This window comes from Ailuropoda melanoleuca, chromosome 2 (assembly GCF_002007445.2).
Source record: "Ailuropoda melanoleuca isolate Jingjing chromosome 2, ASM200744v2, whole genome shotgun sequence".
In the NCBI taxonomy this organism is placed as follows: domain Eukaryota; kingdom Metazoa; phylum Chordata; class Mammalia; order Carnivora; family Ursidae; genus Ailuropoda; species Ailuropoda melanoleuca.
The window spans coordinates 717201-734848 of NC_048219.1; the positions used below are offsets into that span (position 1 = coordinate 717201).

At 53.0% G+C, this 17648-nt stretch overlaps 1 protein-coding gene across 16 annotated transcripts in view; it reads right to left on the minus strand.

Moving 5' to 3' along the window:
- TMCO4 (transmembrane and coiled-coil domains 4) overlaps positions 1-17648 on the minus strand; it is an 89988-nt gene that overhangs the window by 42303 nt on the left and 30037 nt on the right. For 11 of the 16 annotated variants that reach the window (XM_034645445.1, XM_034645425.1, XM_034645422.1 and 8 more), the window contains 6 exons: positions 14628-14760; positions 7755-7852; positions 7343-7486; positions 6605-6724; positions 2367-2531; positions 1373-1509 (listed from right to left, as the gene is read on the minus strand). In XM_034645445.1, coding sequence (XP_034501336.1) covers positions 1373-1509; positions 2367-2531; positions 6605-6724; positions 7343-7486; positions 7755-7852; positions 14628-14760 — 797 coding nt within the window. The remainder of the gene's footprint in view (positions 1-1372; positions 1510-2366; positions 2532-6604; positions 6725-7342; positions 7487-7754; positions 7853-14627; positions 14761-17648) is intronic. The other 5 variants (XR_004621324.1, XM_034645474.1, XM_034645481.1 and 2 more) reach the window with 1 other exon arrangement.

The window sequence follows — 17648 nt, forward strand, 5'->3', positions numbered from 1 at the left end:
TTGGTTTCTTTTCTTTTCTTTCTTTTTTTTTTAAATATTTTATTTATTTGACAGAGAGACACAGCGAGAGAGGGAACACAAGCAGGGGGAGTGGGAGAAGGAGAAGCAGGCTTCCCGCCGAGCAGGGAGCCCAATGCAGGGCTCGATCCCAGGACCCCAGGATCATGACCTGAGCTGAAGGCAGATGCTTAACGACTGAGCCACCCAGGCACCCATAGGGGGTTTGGTTTCTCAAGCAGTTTACCCACTGTGGCAGAAACTGCTGTTGTCCCTCAATATCCATCCTCTCCTTTTCCCATAGCTCAACTTCAGCCGGGTTCACTGACACGCAGAAGGAAGACGACCTTCCCCAGCTTCTGCGCTAGTAGGGATGGTATAGGACCAGGGTCTGGCCAATGAGACATCAGTGGAAATGCCACCAGGCCTTTGCTCTTTCTTCTTCGGCCCTTCCTTTTTCCTGCTGGCTGGAGCTCAGGTGCTGACATCTGGGACCACAAGGTCAAGACCATGGACAACAAAGCAACAAGCCAGAAGGCACCGGGCCTCTTCATCATGGCAAGCATTCTAGTGCAAGACTGCCTTCCTTGGCCTCTCCTCGAGAAATGCCTTCCGCCTTGTGTAAGCCACTATGCTTCGGGGTTTTCTCTCACTTGCAGCTCACACTAATCCTAACCATACAGTCACCTCTGACACTTTTCCCCAAACTTCTGTCTCCGTTTACTCAAGTTTATTTTGAAGAGGGCAGTTTCATTTTCCTGGTAAGTACTGGATTCAAATTTTTAAAAGTTTTTTTTTTTTTTTCCAAATAAAGATTTATTTATTTATTTGAGAGAGAGAGAGCGTGAGCATGTGCATGACGGGGAGGGACAGAGGAAGAGGGACAGAGAATTCTTAAATAGATTCCCTGCTGAGCACAGAGCCTGATGAAGGGGTCAATCCCAGGACCTTGAGATCATGATCTGAGCTGAAGTCAAGAGCCGGACGCTTAACTGACTGAGCCACCCAGCTCCCCCCAAATTTTAAAAGTCTGATGGTCTTTTATCTTCCTGACCATGATACACGGTATTTGGACCACTGAAGATCCGTTCAGATGGTAGCTCCATGCTTGTAGGAAGCAGCTCCTGGCCTTGTCCATCCCCCCAGATGTCCATTATTCAGTGTTTCCTAACTACCTGATGGAAATGCACAGTCTCAAATTCTCATTGGTCCATCCTGGGATACATCTGTGACTTGAACAAAGGGGCAGGGAAGACTGTCCAGTCCCCCCAAAGCCACTAGACTGTCTCCATGTGGGCTTGGCGTCTGTGCACAAGTCTGCTCGCTCACTTCCCCTCTTGCCCCTGCCCTGCACCCCACGGCCAGTCCCACGCACCTGCTGCCGGGAGAGCAGGATGTGGGCCAGGTGCTTGCCAACCTCTGCTGACCGGTGGAGACACACACCCCATGGGTTGTCGATGACATTGGCGACAGTGAGGAGTGAGGCTGGCCATGTCAGGGCAGCCACGATGCCTGGGGAGGTGGGATATCAGTGAAGAAAGCAGCGCAGGGAGGCCGTTCTAGGGAAGTGACGGGCTGGCTAACGGATGCCCAGGTGAACGCAGTCTTGAACTTGGAACCCGTAAGTTTTCCAAGTGCTGCCAAACTGCTAAATAGCCATGAACAAAACTGAAGCTCGTGCACTTTTGATTCATGGATTCCTTCTGTTCAAGCATCTGTCATGGCTGGGATTCCAAAGATGGCCTCGATGTGTCACTCCAGCCCGTGTCCCCCCACTTTGTGCCATACTCAGCAGTGCCCAGCCCTGCCCTGCCATCCACGCCAGGCTTGGCCATGGGACTTGCTTTGGCCAACGAGATATGAGTCGATGTGAGACTTGAAACGGTTTTGTGCAGCCTCTCGGGCACTTCCACAGCTGCTGTGGGCTAGCCCCTGATCCCAGGGGTAGGGTGCAGACAAATGGTGCAGACCCAAGTTGCCCTCATGCCCCAGACAGGCCAGCCTAGATCACTGGACAGTCAGCTGATCCATAGATGTGTGGCAGGCCCAGCTAAGATCAGGCAAATGAAGCCTCACGACTTCTCCGCTGTTACAATTTAAGCTACTGGGTTTTGGGGTTGCTTGTTACGCAGCAATAGCTAATTGATACGCTGTGTGACAATGGGATTGGCTGTTTACCTGTCCCCTCCCCACAAAAACCATAAACTTCATGGACAGGAATGCAGCCTTTACCTCTCTGTGTTCCTCAGGCCCAGCACAGTGCCTGGCTCACTGGGAGCCTTGCACGTGCAAAGATATGTAGCAGTGTGGACTGGGAACGGTGGGTATGCTGCTAGCAGTGGGGCGGGGGGCTGGGTAGGGGGGCTTACCGGACAACACTGTGTACTTCAGGGCCTCCTGGGCCACCATGTTGGCAAGACCACTAAGGATGGTCTCCAGGGCATTGCCGAGCTCCATCAGGTACTTAGCTTCCCAGGCCAGGCAGTACTGCTCGCGGCTGCGGGCCAAGGCCGCCCACGGGGCACTGAAGGTACCTAGGGGACAACACAGGTAGGTGGGGTCTCTCTTGTCTATGACAGAGGGTGCCCCACCCCAGCTTCCCAGACAGGCAGTGACGGGGGCCATGTGCCCTTGTGGGGAGACAGAGGCCCACCCCTGCTGCTGAGCGGCTCCTGTTAATGGAGGAGTCGGAGCACCCGACGGAGCTCAGCGCCACCCTGGGAGTCCGCAGGCTGGGGTTCGAGTCCCAACTCTGCATTCACTAGTAGCGGGGTGACCCTGGGCACACCACTATCCCACTGTGTTTCTGTGTGCAGCGGGGAGATGAATATTTAACTCCCTTTATAGCGTAGTCGTAGGAATGAAATGTTGGAACTTCTATGTGTGTGAAGTGCTACTCTCTCTCACCCTGCAGCCATTCTGGCATCAGCTGCTGAGGACGGATGATAGGAACGTGCACTGCACCGAGCATCTCGCTCTGGGAATTAATGAGAAGTCATTCTATAAACTGGGGCTGGGAAATGATCTAGAAGTTTGGGGCAGAGGCACCTGAGCCCAGCTCGGCCACGATCTCATTGGGTCACGCAATGCTCCCAAGCTTCAGTGTTCTCACTTCGGGACTAGAAATGGGGGGATGAGGACAGCACCACCACGGTGACCAACGTCAGACAGAAGTCTAACCCTGACCGTCTGCCTCCTTCTCGCCCCTGCTCTGTCCACTCCCTCTGCCCTGAGTGAGGATGGTGTCACCTCTCCGGCATGACACTGAGGCCCTGGGTGAGCTGGCCCCTGCCTCCTTCCCAGCCCCACTGCTCCCTAATTTCTCACTTACACTCTGCCCCCCCAGAAACACACTGCATCTTCTCACGGCCTCTGAAATAGGGTGCCACCATGCGCCCCGCTTCGTAGCTGAGGACACTGAGCCATCTCAGCTCAGTCAGCAGGGACAGGGACGTGCACACATCACACAGTCACTTTTCTGTGAGCAGGACAAGAGGGCACAGCAGGGTGCCGAATCTGGACCCCCCCGCCCCGTGCCTTTCTGCCTGTTCTCATCAGTGTGCAATTGTACGGTTCGTTGTGCACCCGTGTGTTCAATGCATGTCCCCCACAGTCTGTTTGCCATGGACTAGACTCCCGAAGCCCGGTGATGTGGCAACGGAGTAAACACTCATGAAAATATGATCATGACTGAACGCATGGCATCACCTTTCCTGAGGCTTTGGGTTCTAGATGTCAGCTCCCTGCCCGACTTAAAGGCCTCATCCCTACCGGAGGCTGATGCAGGCACCATCCTGGGGCTGCTCCCCACTCTGCAGGGACCCTGTCATGGCCCCACGACAGCTCGGGGTAGAGAGCAGGGGCTGGGGTGGGGGAGAGCAAGGGTGAGGAGGGCTGTGTCCTGGCTCGGCAGCTTCCTGGTTGCTTGGCTCACAGCCAGGTGTGCCCCCTCGGGTCCCATATCCATAAGAACAGAACGATAACATCTTACTCCTGAATGTCACGGGGATCCCGTGAGAGGTCGCGTGCACTGCATTATATAAGCTGTAAAGCACTGTACCCCACTGTATCACCTGGGGCCCCGAACATGGGCTGTGGAGCCAGACAGAATGGTGGTGAGTCCTACCCCAGGCCCTGGCAGCCCTTATGAACCTCAGTTTCCCTATCTATAAAATGGGGGTGACAATGATGCCCACCTCCCTGGCCTGGAGTGAGGGACTCAGTGAACAAGGCCCCCGAGATGCTTGGAATAGTGCCTGGTTGGCGGCAAAGCCGTTGTCGTTATCGTGCATCATCCTATGTAACCACGGGGTGGGCTGCAGAGTCCAGCTATTTCTATCACACACAGAAGCAAGCGTGCAATGACACAAAGGCTTCTCTCCTGGCAGAGGCAGGCAAAGGGGCCTTATCTCCCTCCTGAACTTAATCTAGCTTGCTCCGTTTCTTTAACCGTCCCCCTTGCCAGGAGAGCACGCTGCACAGGCTGGAGGAGAACACTGAAGAGGGTTTCCTCCCTCTACACTGAACCTGGCCTTGGACCTGGGACCAACAGAGCAAACAGGGGTAAGACAAAGGGAAGGATTTTGCTTTCCAGATTGGTCAGAATCGCAAATTCCTTAGATACTTGCTCTTGCGCCTTCCCTCCTGTCTCGGTCCTGCCCGCAGCGTGGTGGGGAAGGAGTGAACAGAGACACCCATGAACTTTGGGTCAGGACACATGGGTTCAAATCCTGCATCTGCCCCTCCCCTGACCTCAGGCGACCCCTCTGGGCTTCCTCTTCTGCCAGATCAGGACAGGAACAGCCCCCACCTCAGCGGGTAGACGCGAGGATCCTGTAAGGTGATGGATATCAAGTTCCCATTGCGAGGGTAAAACGCCTGACTCGGGGAAAGCACGGACTAGGTGCTCAGTCAACAGCAGAGGCCCACTGTGTGGGGACCGGGCCTGACCATCACACACCAATAAGACTCTGGCACCTGACCACACCTCCACACACAGCCTGGACATTTCCTCACTCGCTTTCTTCTGTGTCATTTAGAAGGGCTGTGGCTTCTACCCTCAGACCCCAGAGAGCTGGAAACTCAGGAGGCTGTCAGCACGGGTCTGCTTGGGATGCTCCGGGTTCCCTGACCCACCCTGCTCGCTCTCATTCTCTCTCTCTCTCAGTGAAGAATTGTTTGCTGAGCCTCACACTGAGCACTTGCAGCGGTGAACCAGGCAGTGGGTGGACCACGGTGTTAGTCCTTGATGCCACCCTGGTTAGAATCTCCCCGAAACACACGTTCAAATTAGAGCAGCAAAGGGAACGGATGTTTGTGGAATGTCAATGAGAAACCAGGTGCCTTCCGTGTGTTAGCTTGTGTAATTCAAACTTTGCAAATATCTCGAAAGGCAGGGATAATTTATTCTACTTTACAAATGAAGCAGCCCAGGCACAGAGAGGTTAAGTAATTTGCTTGAGGTCACACAGTCAAGATGTACTGATCTCTCATCTACTTCATGTCCTTTCAACTTTAAGTCATGTGCTTAAAGTCCTTTGCTCTCTCCCACTTGCTCTGAGGATAAATTCAAGCTCCTTGCCACACCTCACATGCTCCAGCATGATCTGACCCTGTCAAAACCCCTGCCTTCTAGTTCCCCCTTCCAACCATCCTGTGCTTCGTCTGCACCCCTGGGCCTTGGTATATGCTGCTCCTTTGCTTGGTTTATACTTCTTGTTCCTTCTTTACCCAGGTAACCCCCAGACTTTAGCCTAAAAGTCACTTTCTCCAGGAACCTTTCCTTCATTCCCCAGAAACACGCTGTATTGTGCCATCCATAAACCTTCCCTGTAATTATTGCTCAACCGTCTGTCTTCTGTCTTGGACCACATGTTCCATGGGAGCCGAGGCCGTGATGGCGCTGCTCACCACTGAATTCCTAGAGTCTGGCTGTGTCTGGTGTGTGCTGTGTACGATACTCCGTATAAATACTGCTCAACAGATGAATTACTAGGTGAATGGGTGGAGGAACGGATGGGTGAATGGATGGATGGGTAGATGGATGGTTGAGTGGATAGGTGGATAGATGGATGCATGCATCGGTGAATGAACGGGTGGGTGGAGAGGTGGACAAATGGATAGATAGTTGGATGGACAGATAGGTAATGGATGGATGGATGCACAGATGGATGGATATACGGATGAGTGGGTGGACAGATGAACGAGTGGATAGGTGAGTGGGTGGATGATGATGGATGGATGGATGGATGGATGGGTGGGTGGATAGATAGTTGGATGGACGATGGATGGATGGACGTGTGGATGGATGGGTGGGTAGGTGGATGGATGGTTGATGGATGGTTGATGGATGGGTGGGTGTATGGATGGATGTGTGGACAGATCAACGGATAGATGAAAGGTGGATGGGTGCACGGGTATGGGATGAAGTCATCTCAATTCTTGAGCCTCAGTTTCCTCCTCTGCAAAATGGGGCTCACCCCTCCCAGAGGTATACACAGGTAAGAGTCTAGACCAGGGTTTGTCCTACAGCAGCAGTCCCAGATCAGTCAACACCTCCCTCACCTCCCCCCGCCCCACCCTTCTCTGCTCTGCCCCTGGTCCTCACGGTATCTGCCGGACGCCAGCCACCCGGTGACGGCGATGGTGACATGCAGCTGCCTGCCTTCTGTTAGAGGCAGAAACGTGAACTCTTCAATGGCCCCGACACGCTTCTTCATCTTGTATCCTAAAGACCCAGATACAAAAATGAGGGTGGAGATGACTGGGGACCCCAGGAATATTAGTCAAAGTGGCTCTCTGTGCTCACACTCTCACAGTGAGTGCCAACTGTGTGCCCTGCCCCTGGACAAATGTCCCATTTTCTAAGTCATTAAAGGTAGGTGCCATTATTGTCCCCAATCACAGCCAAGGCTAAGAGGCTTCCGAAGGCTGGCTGGCTTCCAATGGCAGAGCTGGGGCTGGAACTCACTGCTCCATCCTGACAACATTGGTTCTAGACCTATATCATGGATGTAACACACTCCTCTCAAAAAAGTGGATCAAACTGACCCTGATTCTCCATGTGGGGAGGGATGGACCCCACGTGGGGAGTGGAACAGGGATCGCTGTGTGTGACTGGGGGGCTGCTGGCACCTGATTTAGACTCCCCTCTCCCCCCGTGATGCTGGTAAACTCAGGAACCCTGCTACAAGTTCCCGCAGGGCTAGGACCCAGCGTGAGAAGAGCCGTGTCCTCTTCTGTCCCCTGGGGAGCCACCGTGGGTGAGAATCTGGGTGTGCCCTGTAAGAGTCGGGCCTCCCTGGCTGAACATCCCCCCTGGGCCACCACTCCTTTGGAACCTTACCTGTCAGGCCAGCTCCAGCCGCCCCGAATAGCGAGGTCATGACAGCGATGCCAGCCACCGAGCCCAGAGCCGCTGCCCCAGCACTGCCAATGATTGTGGCCGCACTAGCGGCCACGAGCGGGGCAGCTAGACCCCCAGTCACGCCTGCAAGGAAAACAGCCCATGGTAGGTAAAGGGGGGAAGATGCGGCCTACCTGGTTCTTCCCCTACTGGCTGCCCACTGCCTTCCATGGATGCTTCTAAGAATGCACTTCCTGCTGACCGAGCACCTGGTGCGTGCTGGGGGCCACCTCCCAGCTGACCCCCTTACTCTCTCCTCTCTAGCTTCGAGCCTGGCATCATCCCTCACTCCATACCGCCCTGGCCCAGGTTCACCCCCCCCCCACCCCGGCCCAACCCGGGCTGGCCTTACCAATCACGGTCCCGCCCCCGACGGTTGCCAGGCCTATCAGGAGATAGCGCTTCCATTTCCTTCGGTTTTCTTTCTTCTTCCGGGACGCCTCAGCCGTTCTGGGGGGAAAGAGGTTGGTCTTTAGAGCTGGGACCCCTTGAGACCACCCAGCCTCAATGAACGCCCAAACTAGGATCAATGCTGGGTATGCTGCCATGCAGAGCAAGGTATCAAAGTCACCCTGGGCCCATCGATGGTTTTAAGAAGCTGAGAAGTTTCTAAAACCCAGCTGGGAAATCCCAGTGTGGGGGACGTACTACTTACCCAGTGGATCCATCCTAACAGGGTTGCAATTTGAATAATAAAAAGACAAAAATAATAATAATAGCAGAAGCAGCACAAAAAATATCTTTGAGCATATGGACCCAGAACAAGTACAAATACAATCCCAGACTCCATCGCCCCCGTCTGCCCTTCCCCTCCCTGCTCCGCACCATCTGATCCCATCTGCCTCTGGAAGTGTCTGCCATCACAGACCTGGGCCTTGGGGCAATAGCTAGAATCAGCCAGACTTGACCTTTCAGAGTTATAAAATTGAGCAGAAAGGAAGCATTTGGGGTGACCTGGGTTAGGTGAGGCTGAGGATGGCTGCTGTGAGGGTGCAGAGAGTCACCAGGCCCAGCCTCGGTGGCAGGTGGGCAGCCCCCGTGCAATCAGGAGCAGGCTGAGGGACCAAGGGCAGGTCGGTGCAGTCGTCCCGAGCACGAACTCTGAGCTGAGGTTGGAGTTTGGACAACAACTCAGTAAATAGCGTGACAGCATGACGACCAAGAGGGAAAATGGTTAATATTTACTGAGGAATTCCTTCTCGCCAGCCGCCGTGCTTAGTACTTCATATGGTTTCTCTTATCCTGGAAGCAGTTTTATTATTGTGCCTGAATGACAGGCCAGTTAAGGGACAACAGCAGCCCCCTCCTGAAGGGCTGTGGGCATTCAGCGTGATGGCACACTGCCAGGGGCGACCAAAACGGTGGCCGTTATTATCACACGACTGTGCGCATTTCCCCCGAGCCTCAGCTTCCTCTTCTGCAAAATGGGATTCGTAACAGCTGTCCCGTCGGGTTGTGGGCTGTGAAGACGAAACGCATTCCTTCTTCGTCCATCCAACCAACAACCTGTCCCTGACGCTGGGCTTCGAGTCGGCGCTTCTGGAAGTCGTGTATCTGTGAGCAGAACCACGCAGCCCTCGACCAAAACTCGTTTCGTTGCCATCTCGTTCCCCCTGAACCGTGTGTTGCGTGGGGAAGTGGCTTGCCCTCCAGTCGTCGGAGAGAAGTGGGATTGGAGCTGGGCGCTCGGGAGCTGCTGTGCCGATTGGTTCTCTGCCGGCTCCCCTCGACAGGTTCCTTTGCCACGCCCCTCCTGGGTGACGAGTACCGCCCTTCACAGCTGCTTCACTAAAGGCAAGTGGAAACCGAACTTCAGCGTCCCCACGCACACCGTGGGTGCTGGTTCTCCGAGGCCGAAATGCATGCCGTCGGACGTGGGGTGAGGCTGAACTGGGCATCGGGCGAAGGGGAAGGCAGGATGGCGACAGCGCGTGGGTTCTGCCGTCAGGATCTGACCCTGCGAACTTGACCTCGACCCCTGCTGTGTGGCTGTGGGGCACCACCCACCAGGTTCGGCTGTCCCTCCCTATGCTGGTCCTCCCTGCACAAATGGGACACCTCCCTGCCCTGTTGCACTGAGGGACCCCATGACCCACTGTCGCCAATGAAAGGTCAGTGGAAGGAGTGTGTGCCATTTCTGGAACAATCTTTAAGCGTCAGTGCAGGGGTCTGATGAGTCTCCTCCTGCTCTGCCACGAGCCAGCGACGTTCCAGATAAGGGTCCCTCCGTCACCCTGGGGCCCGGAACCAAGACAGTGCAGTGTGGACTAAAGCCACCGCCAGTGTGCAATGGACACAGTGCACAAGAACTGCCCCTTTGTGGCTGGAAGCCATTGAGATTCAGAGGTCATTTGTGACATAGCAAAAGCCAGTCTATCCTGTTAGTTGAGCCACTTACTGCTGTGACAAAGCACCAATTATTTGACACCGAGGCCAAGGTGACTTGCCTCACCCCACAACTGGGGATGATAATAGCACTTCAACCCCAGGGGCATCACGAGGGCAAGTGAGATAATCTACATACAGGGCCTGGCATACCCTCATCAGTCAGTAAGTCTGCTGCTATTATCTTTCCTTTCGTTATTATGGTAACTTCCTCCTACACGCAGGCTGGAGATATACTTTGGCCCTTGGTTGCTAGCATCATTCCGTGCAAACAGGAGGGCTGGGAATTAGTTGCTTTTGGCCGAGTTCAAGGTCTGAGGAAAAGACTCCCACGGCTGAGGACTTGCAACAGGAACGCGCACTGAACTGAGCAGCCGGCTCTCAATCCGCGACTTGGGCTGGGCAACAGTATGGACATTTGGGGCAGAGGTATCTGAGCCCCGCCCCGCCCCGATCTCGCGGGGTCACCCAGTGCTCCTGAGCTCCAGTGTTCTCACGTAGGGATTGGAAATGGGGGGATGAGGACAGCCCCAAGACATTGACGGCTAGTAGAACCCTGGTCATCTGCTTCCCTCCCTCTCAGCCTCCGTGTCCCCTCCCTCTGCCCCGAGTGAGGATAGTGGCACCTCTTTGGCATGACACTGAGGCCCCTGGTGGCCTGGCCCCTGCCTCCTTTCTAGCCTCGTCGCTCATTATTTCCTCACTCACACCCTGCCCTCCGGAAACACTGCACTGCCCCCAGGCACGCTGCTGGGACCTCGGTCCCTGTGTTCCCGCTGGACCTCGGCTGTCAAGGACCTTCTCACCTGCCTCCAGCTGGCTACATAGTCATCATTCAAGAGTCACCTCCTCCAGGAAGCCTGCCTGAGACCCAGGGCTGCCCAAATGCCCCCACTCTGGTGTCCCTAACCCTCCCTACTCAGCATGACATTCTAGACCATTGGTTTTCAAAGGGTGGGGCTTGGTATCCACTGCATCACAAGCCCCCAGGGCAGCTGTTAAAATCACGGCTTCCTGGGCCAGAAGCTCTGGGCATGAGGGTCAGGAGCTGTACCCTGCAAGCCCTCCAGGGACCCGCTGTATCTTCAGTTGGACAATTGCCCAGACAGGACCTTTCTTGCTCTACCCTCAGCAGCTTGTCCTGGGCTTGGACCTGGAGGGTGCTCAGAAAACGTTTCTTGAACAGAACCTAACCATTCCAACAAGGACTGGACGTGAACACGCTGCTATGGTATCTACCCCCCCCCCCCACGCACTGCCCACATCTATAAAACCAGCGGGGCACTTGGCTAAATCAAATATTTAGCCAGAGAACAGGCCAATCACCATCAAGGATAAAACTTCTGAGATACCAGGACCAATCCGGAACGTTGTAAAGTTTTATAAATTTCTGCTTCCAGAGTCTTCCTGCAGCGACATCTGCACAACCGTGATACTAGATAATCTTTCCCTTTAGTGGAATTTATGCAGAGTGGGGCGGGGGGAGCTCATACCCTAAAGGGAATAAAATACCTAAACAGTAAATATGGTTCTGGAAGCTGTTTTACTTCAATGTATGAATGCTAGTGTATCAAATCCATTTAATGAAGATGAGAGGGATGATACACTCTGAGCTCTACTATTAGTATTTAAATGTGTATAAAAATTTGCTGAATAATGAGCAAAGAGAACACAATATTTCCCCCCAAGTTATTTAGGTAAGGACCTCTCTCTCAATGTTAACCCGAACTGATTTCCTTACTCATTTAAGTACTCAAACGTTCTTAATAGCTGTTTTGTACATAAAACGAAGGGCCTTGCCAATCATCATTAACTAACACAGCATTGTGCTCCTGCAATTAATTCCATTGTCTGAATTCCAACATCTAAAGCACCAAGGAGATGCTGGCTGGAGGTGACGTCTATGATGCTTTCTATATTTGGCAGTGGGAATTCCTAAATCCAAGCGGAGCCCCGTTCCTATTACTGACTGCCCACAGGTCAGATACCATGGAAATCTCTGCCATCATCTGGTCCCGGCCGCGCTCATGTGCTGGGATGCCAGAAATGACCTTGAGTTGGCCTTCCAGGTCAGCCTTCCAAGGACAGAGGCTGAAGCCACAGATACACAGTGAAGAGTGAGACACCCACGTTGCCTATCTCACGGCTCCACAGAGAGATGTCACCCACTGCCACCTCATCTCCCATGAGAGGGTGTTTCTTATCCTTATCATCATCATCGCCACCTTGTTTTTCTTTTCTTTCCTTTCTTTTTTTTTTTTTTAAATCACCTTCTCCAGTTGATAGAGGGAGAGCTTATTTTCTGGGAGGTCTAGGGACACTTTCTTAAGTAAAAGCGCAGAAAGCCTGATTAAGAAAAATCTTTACTGGGCGCCTGGGTGGCCCAGTCGGTGAAGCGTCTGACTCTTGATTTCGGCTCAGGTCTCGATCTCAGGGTCATGAGTTCAAGCCCCGTGGTGGGTGCCACACTGGGTGTGGAGCCTACTTAAAAAAAAAAAAAAAGAAAAGAAGAATTATCTTTACTGGTTCCTTCAAAATTGAGATGGGAACCTGGGCGTGTCAACTGTGCCATGAAGGATGCAGAGTGCTGTTCGGATGAATATGGTGGATGAATCTGATGGTGCCACTTGGCCGAGGTACGTCACCACTCCGACCTTCTGTTTCTTCCTCGGCGGCACTGTCACGGGACCGTCTGTGCATCAGATGAGATGGTGTCCCGTCCCACATCTACTGAGCGCTCAGGGACAGCTACGTGTTGACGATGTCATTCTGATGTCATCAGTGTCAAGGGCAGGCAGGACATTAGCTGACATTTATGGGCACCTCCTATGTGCTACAGGCGCTGGTCCAAGCTTCTGACCTGCATCTGTTCGTTTAATCCTCCCAACAGCCCGGTGACGGATACGACCATCACCCCCCTGCTGGAGGTGAAGGAGCTGAGGCACAGAGAAGTGAAGTCGCCGAACACGCGGGGGAAGCTCGGATGGCCTCCGGGCCCAGGTGGCGACCCGAGAACAGAAATGTCGTACACCACCCTCTGAAGCCGAGCGGCCAAGGATCGCCTCAGGGCGTCGAGTGATACACTCGCCTTGCAGAAACACAAACCGGGGAGCTGAAAGAAGCCTGCACAGAATTCGATCCTCTGCTTGTCTAGGTGAAAAAAACTGGCGCTGCTGCCCAGAGAGGGAAAGCAATGTGCCCAGGGCCACACAGACATTTAGTAGCAGAATCACCCTGGGAACCAGGTCTCCTGGCCCAATAGTCTCTAGGCCTTTCCTGGCTCTCAGACCCTTCCCGAGACCACCGGAGGTTTCCAGAGTCCCTAAAGCAGAATTCAAAAATTACACATGTGGAGTATTTTTCCGAGGAAAGGGCCCATATGGAGGAATGTCAATGATGATGTTTGTACTACAGCAGATAATGGAATTTTTCAACTGGTTACTCTGCAAAGCCTGCTCGAAGCACTTCACATGTATGAACTCATGTGAGCCCTCCCCCAAGGACCCCATAAGGAGGGTGCTACTATTGTCCCATTTTGCAGATGAGGAAAACGGAAGCCCAGAGAGGTTAAATAACTTCCCCGATATCACACGCCAAGCTGGGCTGTCCTAGCACGTCTGTTCCACATCATCCCTGATCTGGCATTACGAGTATCAGCAGGACAAATCCTCTCGATAACTTGTTTTCTTTTTTTTTCCTGATAATAAGATTTCCAAACGAATAGCTAAGATTTTCCCTCATTTCCAAGCATACATATACGCGTGTGTGTATCTGTGTGTGACAAGACGAGACTCTGGGCCGTGCTCCTGCTTATGGTCACGGGCCTGGGTCCAGGTGTTTCTTTACTGACCCGGCTCTGGGAAGCAACACAAGCCTGTGTTCAGGTTATTTCAACAGATCAAATCACTTCCTTTCTCCGGCAATTCTACAACCCCTTCCGGGGCCCTGCTAACCCAGGCGGGCGGGCGGCTCTCGCGCTGAAGCCGGCTTCAAAGCTGCATTCCCGGCTGGGTGGAACTGTGCAAACTGGCTGCTCCGAGACAGCCCATCGTGCCGGCCGAAGAGGACGCTGGGAGACATGACCGGTGCAAAGAGACTGCCAATAGGCTGTGAGCGGGACTGACTGATGGCTCTGGCATCAGATCCTGTGTACGGTGTTCCGCCAAGAGCTGAGCTCTGGCCAAGCAACCAGGATAATACACGCCTGACCACGCGAGGACAGCAAAGCCTCCTGCGGCTGGAAGGTACAAGGGCCTGTGGGGGAAGGAAGGGATCCTACCTACTGAGCACCAGCTACGGGCCAGCCCCGGGCCAAGCCCTCTGCAGGACCACGTTCGTTTTTCAGGGACCCTGGGAAGACGTTATCCTGATTCCCGTTTTACAGATAAGAATATTGTGGTTTAGGGAAGTACGGGGGGCAGGGGGGAGGACTCTGTCCAAGGTCAACAAGTAGAAGGGTGTCAGAGATACGATTTTAATCCAGGCCATTCCGGCCCATGGACCAGATGTCACAAGAACCCAAGGCGGAGCGAGGTGTCGGGGTCACGGACTGTTGAAGTCACAGACTCATGCCCCCGCCATAATCCATTCAATCCCCACTTTGTATAACTGAGGACTAGGGCCCAGAGAGGGGAAGTGACTTGCTAAGGCCACACAGCAAGTCAGGGCTGCATTGGGAATCTCGGTCCAGTGCACCTTCCATCTCCCTGCGCCAGCTCTCAATGGCGGGGGGGGGGGGGGGGGGGGGGGGAAGAGGAGAGCATCTGTTATCTGAATAGTGCACTCAAGTGGAAATCCTTGATTCCTAGCAGGCAGAGCTGGGGTCACGGGGCTCCCTTACTCAGATTCCTCCTCTTTGGTGTCCTTCAGGCTCTCAAGGAACGTCTCTTCAAGGAGATCCAGCTCCCCCAAGGGCACTCGGAAGAGGGAGGTCATGTGGCAAATGAGGACGCGGGCCCGCGCATCGTAGCGCCCTCGAAAGAGAGAAACAAGGACAGAGAATCAGTTTAGCTTTTAAGCACAGAGCCCTTAACAGCAGTGTCATGGACACAGCCCCAGGCCTGGAAACGCCCAACATGCACAACCCCACCGGAGGCGGTCAGCTAAACCACAGGCCAGCCTCCCGGATGCGATATGGTGCAACACCGATATCCACCGATCAGAGGCAAGGTGGTATTTTTCAGCAAATTAGCAAAGATCAATTTTTTCAACCCCAAAGCTGTGAACTAGGTGATGAAAACAAGTGGGTGCTTGAGGACATCGCTGGTGGGAGTGTGCATTGATTTAAAGCACCCAGAGGGCCACTTGACAATGTGGATCAAAACCTGAGAACAGCGTGCACCCCCAAATCATAGAGACACAAAGTAGAACAGTGACCAAGGGCTGGGGGAGGGGGACAGGGGGAGTTAGCGTGTAGGGGGACAGTGTTTCAGTTTCGCAAGATGAAAAGAGCTCTGCAGGGGCCCCTGGGGGGCTCAGATGGTGGAGCGGCTGACTCTGGGTTTTGGCTTGGGTCACGATCTCGGGGTTGTGGGATCAAGCTTCTTGTCGGGCTCTGCACTCAGCAGGGAGTCAGCTTGAGGATTTCTCTCTCTCTTCCTCTGCCCCTCCCCCTGCTCGCGCGCTCTCTCTCTCTTTCTCTAAAATAAATAAGTCTTTTTTTTTTTTTTAAAAGATTTTATTTATTTATTTGACAGAGATAGAGACAGCCAGCAAGAGAGGGAACACAAACAGAGGGAGTGGGAGAGGAAGAAGCAGGTTCCCAGTGGAGGAGCCTGATGTGGGGCTCGATCCCAGAACGCTGGGATCACGCCCTGAGCCGAAGGCAGACGCTTAACGACTGCGCCACCCAGGCCCCTAAAAAAAAAAAGTCTTAAAAAAAAAAAAAAAAAAGAAAAGAGCTCTGGAGACGGACAGTGGTGGTGGCAGACACGGTGACTGTGATTAATGCTACTGAACTGTATACTTGAAAATGCCTAAAATACTACATTTTATGTTACGTGTATTTTACCCCAATAAAAGAAAGATGTGCAGCCCTGCTGGCCCAGGAATTCCATTTCTGAAATGCTAATCTTAAGAAAACAATCCTGAATGTGGACACTGGTAAGTAAAGACCCTACCGCTCCCTTTATAATGTGGAAGTGATAGCAATCTGGAGATTTCTAACATCAGGGGATCCGTTACATAAACGACAACACGTCCACCCCGCGGAGAATAAGCCATAGAAAAAAGATTCTTAAGAAACATTGTACATCTGAAAAAGATGCTTATGTAATGAAACAAAATTTTTAAAATGGATAGATTTACTTGAGAATAAACCATAGGGTTCCAACTAAGGAAAAAGAAAAAAGCCCACTGTAGAGGAAAAAGGGAGAGAAAGATGTCAAATAGGACTTTAAAAAATTTTTTTGGTCTTTTCGAAATTATCCATAATGAACTTGGGTTAATTTTATAATTGGAAAAATTAATCAACCAAAATTTAACCAAAGGTGGTCTGTCCAAGCTCTATTTCTCAAACCCAGAAGCTTGTACGAATGCATTACTGCCTGGTTAGTGAGGCACAAGGGACGTGAGGGTGCCCCACCTCCGGACATGACATCACTCAGCCGCCAAGGCTGGGGACGGGGAATTCGCCCATCCTCGTCCTTCACCCCGCACACCCAAAGTCCCCAAGACCATTAGTTTATCTAGAAACATCTCCATGGGGGGGGGATCTCCACTGCATCCCTGTCCCTGCTTCCCACCCCCCGCTGGGAGGGCAGCCTCTCTGACTGGGACCAGTCTGGGGGTCCCTGTTCTCTGCAGAGAACGTGCGCGCTCCACCAGATGGTGGGCATAGCAGGGCAGCGAGGCCCTCAGGGTGCAGCATGTCAAAACCGCAAGCCCCCAAAACTCCACCATAGTCTCCAATCATCCAGTGACACTGGGGCTCCCCTCTGCCTCACTCAACTGGCTCCAAACTCTGGTGGGGACAAGAGGGGTGCCCGCCCCCAAAGATTCCAGTTCTGCAGTGCGGGATGGGCCCTGGGAGTCTGTCTCTGCAGGTGACAGCCAGGTTTCAGGACCACTGGTCTGAGGGCTGGAAGGAGGAGGAACAGAGCTGCTCTTACTCCTGACTGCTCTCGGGTTTCCCTCCCTCAGACCCCCACTCACCCTCCCAGCCTAGAAACATCTCCAGGCCCGGCCTCCTGGCACTCCGCTTCCTTCTTTTTTTGGTGGTAATGTAGAAATGTCATGATTAGAACCAAATCCAAACCCTACCATGACCTACAAGGCGACTGGTCAAAGTCCCTGACCTCGACTTCTAGAATGTTCCTGCTCCAAGGGCCTTTGCACTTGCTGTTTCCACCACCTAAAAGGCTCATTCCTCAGCCCTTCACGTGGGGCTTCTCCTCATCATTCAGGTCTCTGTTCAAAGCCTCCTGCCTAGAGAGGCCTTCCTGACCACCTACCCTTTACCCCGCCTTTTGCTCTACACAGAGCTCACCATCTCTGATACATTCGTGTACTTTTGTTTGTCTCTCTTCCTGAAATACAAACTTTACAGAGGCACTCTTATAAGAGTAGTCATTGCTTTATCTTTAGTTCTCAGAATAGTGCTTTGCCACAAACAACAAATGTTCAACGAATAACTTGACGGATGAGGAGGGATCCTGTTTGCGTGTCTAACCCTGGGCAAACAGCTCATCCTTGCTCAGGTGGAAAACGTAAATGGTGAGAGTCACCTCACAAAGGTTTGAGGAGAGGACTCCCAGCCCACAAGAGGTCCCTGATGAACGTGACAGAATTAGACTCCTCTGCTGGGCGCCCGCGATGTGGGCAATTACATTATACTAAAGTAGTCATGGCTAACCTTCACCAT